The sequence below is a fragment of the Cinclus cinclus genome, chromosome 16, assembly GCF_963662255.1.
Source record: "Cinclus cinclus chromosome 16, bCinCin1.1, whole genome shotgun sequence".
Taxonomy (NCBI): domain Eukaryota; kingdom Metazoa; phylum Chordata; class Aves; order Passeriformes; family Cinclidae; genus Cinclus; species Cinclus cinclus.
Genome location: NC_085061.1, coordinates 12,575,058 through 12,581,389, shown reverse-complemented (window position 1 = coordinate 12,581,389; position 6,332 = coordinate 12,575,058). Strand labels below are relative to the sequence as shown.

The following is a 6,332-nucleotide window of genomic DNA, read 5'->3' as shown; positions in this document are numbered from 1 at the left end:
ACATGGCTCAAGCTGAGTCTTAGTAGAGCCAACAAGCACATTATGATCTTGCAGCCTGGATGGGGAACAGAAAGCCCTGTTTTTTCAATGACCAAGGCCCCGAGTGGGAGTTCACTAATAAAAGGATGCAGGAGATGAGCTGCTGTGACTAGTGCCAGGCTGGAGAGTAGGCACCCTCAGGAGCTGGCACTTTTGGCGTCTGGGAGCAGCAGTGGGCTGTTCTGGGAGGTGCTGGTCCTTCTGGGGCTCAGAGGCAAGGTGCAGAGGTGTTTATGAGGCAAGCTGATGGAAAGCCCTACCTGTGAGACCTTCAAGCCCCAAGATCCCAGGGCTGCCCTCAGCGTGGATCTCTTCCATCCCATATGATGTCTCTGGCTCCCCTCTAGTTCAGCAGTGCCAGTGGCACTAGGCAGGCAGCTCCTCCCCCAGCCCGTGCTTCCTCAGGGTCCCAGACACCCTTCCAGCCTCAATTGTTACCAATTTGGGATATTTTTGCACATCCACTTTTACTTAACGCAGCTGTTGGTTGAGTGTCTTTAGCAGCCCAAGCCCCTGTTTTTTCTCAGCATTTGCTTTCTCTGGACCAGAATGAAGCTCTTCTCTCCTGACTGTCTGGGGCTGTTTTGTGTGTGTCCCCAGTTTCTCTCCTATCCCTTATACAACCAACTTCACTACTTGAGGACATCCCAAGGGAGCTGTCACTTGTCTGTGTGTCCTCCTACCACCCTATCCTGAGGTCAGCCTTTATCCTATCCTTTAGCCAATTATTTATTGAAGAACCTCTTGCTAAACGTCTTCAATTAAACCAAACCTCTTCTTTGAGTTGTCTGTCCCTGCAGAGAATCTGCCTCTGACCAGCTGCTTGTCCTCTGCCCCACAGCAGGATGGCCACATACCCTTCTCCATGGGGCTGGGGGGATCCGGGGGGAGCTGGTGCTGCTCCAAGCCAGGGATGAGCTTGGAGCAGGCAGAGGGGGGACAGGGAAGGGGAAGCAGCTCCTCCAGGGCTGAGCTTGCCCTTGCAACACAACTGCAGGAGGAGCAGATCTTCCTAAGGCTCAGCTGAAATGGATGGGGCTTTGTGCAACTGCAGCACTGAGCTCCTCACCTGTCCCCAATTCAGCCAGGACCCTCCCTCAGGCACAGCCAGTGCCTGGAGGTGCTTCTGCACCCGGGACAAGCTGATCCCAGCCCCTGCCTGGAGCCCTGGGGAGCACGAGCCACTTTGGAGCAACCCCAACTCAAGGGCTGTAGTGGTGCAGCACCTGAGCCAGCCCACACCTTTCCTGCAACCCACAGCTCCAGCCCTTCACCTGTGGCTTCTGTGCTCCCCCACCCTACACCGCCCTGGCTTTTGGTTACCACCAGCCCTTAAGAATGATCTCAAGTGTTAAACTTTCAGCAAAGCCATTTATTCCACTTTCCTGCTCCCACAGATCTCCAGGTAGGGACCCACATGAGCATCCCCAACACCCCAGAGGAATTCATGGTACAGCTACCCCATTGTGCCAGCCCCACAAGTGGGAGCCCAGCCACTAACATGGGCAGAGGTGCTTGACCAGAAGCCCCAGGCCTCAGCTGTGCCCAGCGCCAACACAGCCACGTCCAAATCAAGACAGGGCATTAAAAAAATTAGATGTTTTGTTCCTTACAAATGAAAGGGGGACCTGACAGCAGCAGTGTGTCCCTGAAATCAAAGCATAATTCTAAGGCTCTGGCGCCCTCACATAAGCACATGAACTCTCTGCAGGGGCTGTGCAGGTTGATCTGGGAAGCTCGCTAAGAGTTTAATGGCCATAAAAATAAAGTCGCTTTTCCCTGCTTTTTTAGACAAACCCAACCCCTCCCGGCTGGGCAGTGGGACTGCGTGGGCAGCCACTGCAACCAGCCACGGGTCGGAAAGTTAGAAGTCTCTCAGCTCACCCACTTTTAATTGAGCGCCAACACGGCGGCGTCACTCCATCTCGGCCTGCTCCACATCAGCGCCCAGCCCCGACTGCTCCAGCGCCTCGGCATCTGCCAGGGCGTGGCCCTCCAGCCCCACCAACTCGGCCCCTGCATGCACCATGCCATGGTGCTCCCCCCTCTCTCCCAGCTCGTTGCCCCCTTTAGCCAGCTCGTTGCCTGCCTTGTGGGAAGACAGGTGTCCTCCTGCCCCTCCGGCGTGGTCGAGGGCCGTCTTCTTCGGCCTCTGTGTGGCAGCCACTGCCTCAGCCAGCTTCTCCTCCGGCACCATGTTCAGGATCTTCAGGGCAAACAGGAGCTGGAACTTGGCAGTTCCTACGAAGGAGTTTGCCAGGAAATTGGGCAGCCCACCCATGCGATCCTTCTGGGTGTAGAGGGGGACACGGACCATGCCCATCACCTGCAACGGCATGGGCACAGCTCAGCAGGGGTCACGGTGGCACCAGCCCCCCCTGCCCCACACCCCCAGTGCCCCACACCCTCACCCAGTGCCCGCCAGCCCTCGGCCCAGGTTTGCCCCGCCCCTACAACAGGTCCTGCCCCTCCCTCCCACACCCTGCCCTCAGCCCCACTGAAGCCCTTCACTGACCCTTCCCAAACACCCCCAGGCTCCTGCTCTCCCTGCCCAGCCCATCAGCCCAGCCCTGGCTCTGCTCCCCCTTCTGCCCCTTTGGAGGGATCCCGCTGCCCCAGGCCACTACGGGGAGTCCCACTTTCCCCTCCAGCCCTGCCCTGTGTGGGGACACCACAGCTGACCCACGAGTCCCTGTCGAACAGGCCACAACCCAGAGCCTGCTGCCTCTGCTCACATGGCTGCCGACACCCACCGAGCGCCCCTTGGGCGCACGGGGAGGCCCTGGCTCTCACGCTCTGCCTGGGCCATCAGCCGGACTTGGCTGCCCAGGAGCAGGAAGGTGCCTCCCGCACGGGAGGAACTTGGGTCACAGCGACATCACCACAACGAGGTCACGGTCCAGTCCGGGGCACTCAGCCCAGGGCAGGGGGAGATCCCCCCCCAGCTGCAAACGGCCCTCGCCCACATCCTGAGGCCGAGCGGTAACACGGGGCTCAATCCCTGCGTGGGTGGACACCGGGAAAAGCTGGAGCTCAAGCTTGCTATGCTCTGTAGCCTGCGGCACGACCCCGGCCACAGTTCCTAACGCTGATGCCACGGGCGGTGCGGGCACCTGCCGCCGGCAGCTCTACCTGCGGTGCATTCCCCGGCCGGGCTGGCCAGGGCAGCCCGGCAGACCCAGGAGTGAAGTGGTGCCTTCCCTGGGCTAACTGAGAGCTCGCACACCCCTCCCGGGTGTCCCACCTCCATCCCGTGGTCTCGGGAATGCACCGCGCTGATCTCGATGGTGTGCAGCTCCTCCAGGGTGAGCTGCCTGGCGTAGAAGTGTGCCACCACGCGATGTGGCCCCTCTGTCAGGTGCGAGCACAGATAGTCAGCTTCCGTCAGGCGCACACAGCCTAAACCCAAGCCCAGCACCCGATTCAGACCGTCCTCCAGGGACCAGTAACGGCGATCCACGAACCCCCCGGGAAAGCCCAGCAGTCCGTCAAATCGCATCTGCATCTGCAATAGAGGCGCAGGGTGTTAATGGGGCACGGCGCGGCCCCCGGCGGGGGGCGAGGGGGCGTCACGGAGACCTCCGGAGGAGCGGGAGGAACGCGGGAGGCGTCGCGGCCGCTCCGTCGCGGCCCTACCAGCTCCGGCGCATCCAGGACCATTCACCGACAAGCGGTCCGGCCGTCGGGGCACTGCGCCCTGGCCGCACAAGCCCGCGGGCCCGGGGGCTCCCCCCCGGGCTCGGGCCCAGCCTGATACTACCGCCCTACACGGGAACTACCGCGGAGCCACCGCCCCTCAGCCCGCCGCCCCCGGAGCCCGCGGCCCGACTCAGCCCAGTCCGCCCCGACCCAACCCGAGGGCCCGCCGTCGCCGCCCAGGTCCCAGCCCCGGCCCGGCGCGGCCTCGCCCGCCCCTCACCAGCACGGCGTAGCGCAGCGGGATGCGGCCGAACAGCATGCCCGGGTTGGGCGCGTAGAGCATGGCGTGGCACGAGTGGCTCCAGCCCGGGCCGAGCCGCATCGCCTCGTACCGCGTGAGCGGCTTCAGCTCGGGCACGCCGGGCACGCCGAGCGTAGGCAGAGGCGGCAGCGCCCCCATGGTGGGCAGCGGGCCCATGGCCGCCATCGTCCCCACGGCCGCCATCGCCTCGCGCCACCGCCACCAACTCCGCGCACGCGCCGCGCCCACAGCGCCGTGGGGCGGGACTACCGCCCGCCTCAGCCAATGGGAGCGCGCCGCGCGCCGCAGGGCCAATGGGCTCTCGGCGGATCCCGCCAATCCCCGCCTGCGTCGGAGGCAGGGCAGCCGGCGGGCGGTCAATGAGAGGCGGGCGGTCAATGAGAGGCGGGCGTGCTGCGCGCGCCGCTCGCCTTATTAGGGCAGCAGGGCGCGTGGGGGCCGGCGGTGCGCGCGGCCAATCCCGGCGAAGCGCGGCGGGAAGGCGGGGCGCCGAAAAGCACGCCGGGAAAGAGGCGGAGGCGGGAACGAACGAGCCCCTATCTTGTGTAGCGGCCGCGCCCCTCCGCACCGATCCCCGCCACCTTGACCCCGCCCAGTGCACATTAGTCCCGCCCTTGGTCCCGCCCCCTCAGCGCCCCTCCCGCCCAGCCCGAAGGCCGGAGCCCTTCCCCCGGTGCACACGGACTCGCGGGACTGCTTCACGGGTTTATTACTACAAACATAGACGGGGAGATGGGGGGGATGTGCCCCGGGATCCCCCGCAGAAGCAGAACAAGGCACACGGCGTGGGCAGCGCCGGGCTCTTCGGGAAGGGGGCGGCGGGGTCACCCCGAAGGGGCTGGGCCGGGGCTGACCCCCACGTCCCCCCCTCCCTCGGGGTGGGCCGGGGCAGACCCCGCACTCCCCCCGCTCCCGCGGAGCCCTGAGCCCCAGCAAGGCAGGGAGGGCCATAGCTATGTACAGGGGCGGTGACAGCAAAGGGCTGTGCTCGGTAAGTACAAAATATACATCGGTAGTGTCCTTCATCGGCCGACTCGAACCCCAAACCCCCCGCCCCGGCCCCCACAGACACCTCCCACGTAAAAACACGACATCAGCCCCTACCCACCGCCAGGAAACATGCACAGGCTGTGCTGAAACCGCGTCGGTGCGAGACCCCGCGCTGCCTCCCCGGGAGAGCCGGGCGGGGCCCGGGGTCCCGCGGCACGGGCAGGGTCCGGTCCCGCTCACGAAAGGCTCTGCTCGTCCTCCAGGTGCAGACGGGTCTGCTCGAAGAGAAGGGGCTGCGTGGGGCTGCCGGTGCCGCGGACAGGGAACGTCTTGGCGAAGTCGGACGAGCCTGGGTGAGGAGAGGGAGTTCGGCGTCAGTAAGGGGAGCCCTGGCGTCAAAGAGCCCTGGCAGCGTGCTAGGCCATCCCTCCTACCCTGGACTGGGCACAGGAGATGGGGCTGGGGCAAACAACTCGGCCCTCAGATGCAGGCTTAGTGTAACGGGTGGGACACGGGACACTGAGGGGGTACAGTACCTGCCACAGCCTGGGAAAAGCCAGCAGGGGCCCCATGTTCATGGTGCCCAGGAGGCAGCAGAGCCCACGCTCAGCAGAAGCCAGTGGGAGAGGTTTCTGCTGCCCTGCCTGGGGTCCTGGCACTCAGGGGCAGCAGGGATTGGGAAGAGAAGTGCAGCCTGGCTGGTTTGCTGCCCCTCCTTCCCTGTCCCGATGGCCAGGACCAGCCCCATCCCTGCTCTCTGCCCGCACTCCCAGGAGGGCCCTGCTGCCCCACACAACAGGGATGCAAAAGAACGAGAAGACATACCAGCTTACTCCTCTATACCAACAGAGCAGGAATCAGGACCCAGTGCTGCCCAAGAAAGGAGGGAGGAAGGCAGACAGAGAGGGAAGGAGACATTAGAGAGGTAACTCAGAAGACTGTGACTCTACGGAAGAAAACAGGCTGCAATGACAAGTCAGAGGTGAGGACAGTGCAGTATCCCACAGGCACGCTCAGAGCACGGCACACTGGGACCCTCCCTGCCGTGACAACACTGCCCCAGTCCCCCCGCTGCTGGCCCAGGTGGTTCCCATCCCTCACCCAAAAGCAGGAGCACATTTGGGAGAACGCAGGAGGCCTTTGCCACACAGAACTGTGCCAGGCAGTGGCTGTGGCCCAAAGAGAAGAAAGGAGGGGAAGGACAGAGACACAAGGGTGAGGGAGGAGAGAGAAGGGAGGCCAAGTTACCTCTGTGTAAACCCCCTTGCCCACCGCTCACTGTGCCCACTGGGCAGGAGCGTTCCAGTCCCATCCGAGGGACACAGCTGCACAGACCTGCCCC

At 63.9% G+C, this 6,332-nt stretch overlaps 2 protein-coding genes across 6 annotated transcripts in view; both read right to left on the bottom strand.

The window, feature by feature from the left end:
* Positions 1–1,414: 1,414 nt before the first annotated feature.
* On the bottom strand, positions 1,415–4,183 carry NUDT16L1 (nudix hydrolase 16 like 1). Of its 3 annotated transcripts, none has more exons than XM_062503463.1 (3): positions 3,959–4,183; positions 3,284–3,544; positions 1,415–2,365 (listed from the first exon to the last, which is right to left on the bottom strand). In XM_062503463.1, the coding sequence occupies exons 1-3, from the start codon at positions 4,181–4,183 to the stop codon at positions 1,955–1,957; spliced, it is 897 nt and encodes a 298-aa protein (XP_062359447.1). In that variant the 3' UTR covers positions 1,415–1,954. The 3 variants fall into 3 exon arrangements, with proteins under 3 accessions (XP_062359447.1, XP_062359449.1, XP_062359448.1); XM_062503465.1 differs by having other exon boundaries at positions 1,415–2,245; XM_062503464.1 differs by having other exon boundaries at positions 3,284–3,538.
* An 881-nt stretch (positions 4,184–5,064) lies between these two features.
* The window catches only part of MGRN1 (mahogunin ring finger 1), a 48,771-nt gene continuing 47,503 nt past the window's right edge, over positions 5,065–6,332 (bottom strand). For 2 of the 3 annotated variants that reach the window (XM_062503240.1, XM_062503241.1), the window contains one exon: positions 5,065–5,339. In XM_062503240.1, the coding sequence (XP_062359224.1) occupies positions 5,227–5,339 (113 nt within the window). In that variant the 3' untranslated portion in view covers positions 5,065–5,226. Of the gene's footprint in view, positions 5,340–5,815; positions 5,861–6,332 lie in introns of all 3 variants that reach the window. The other variant, XM_062503242.1, reaches the window with a different exon arrangement.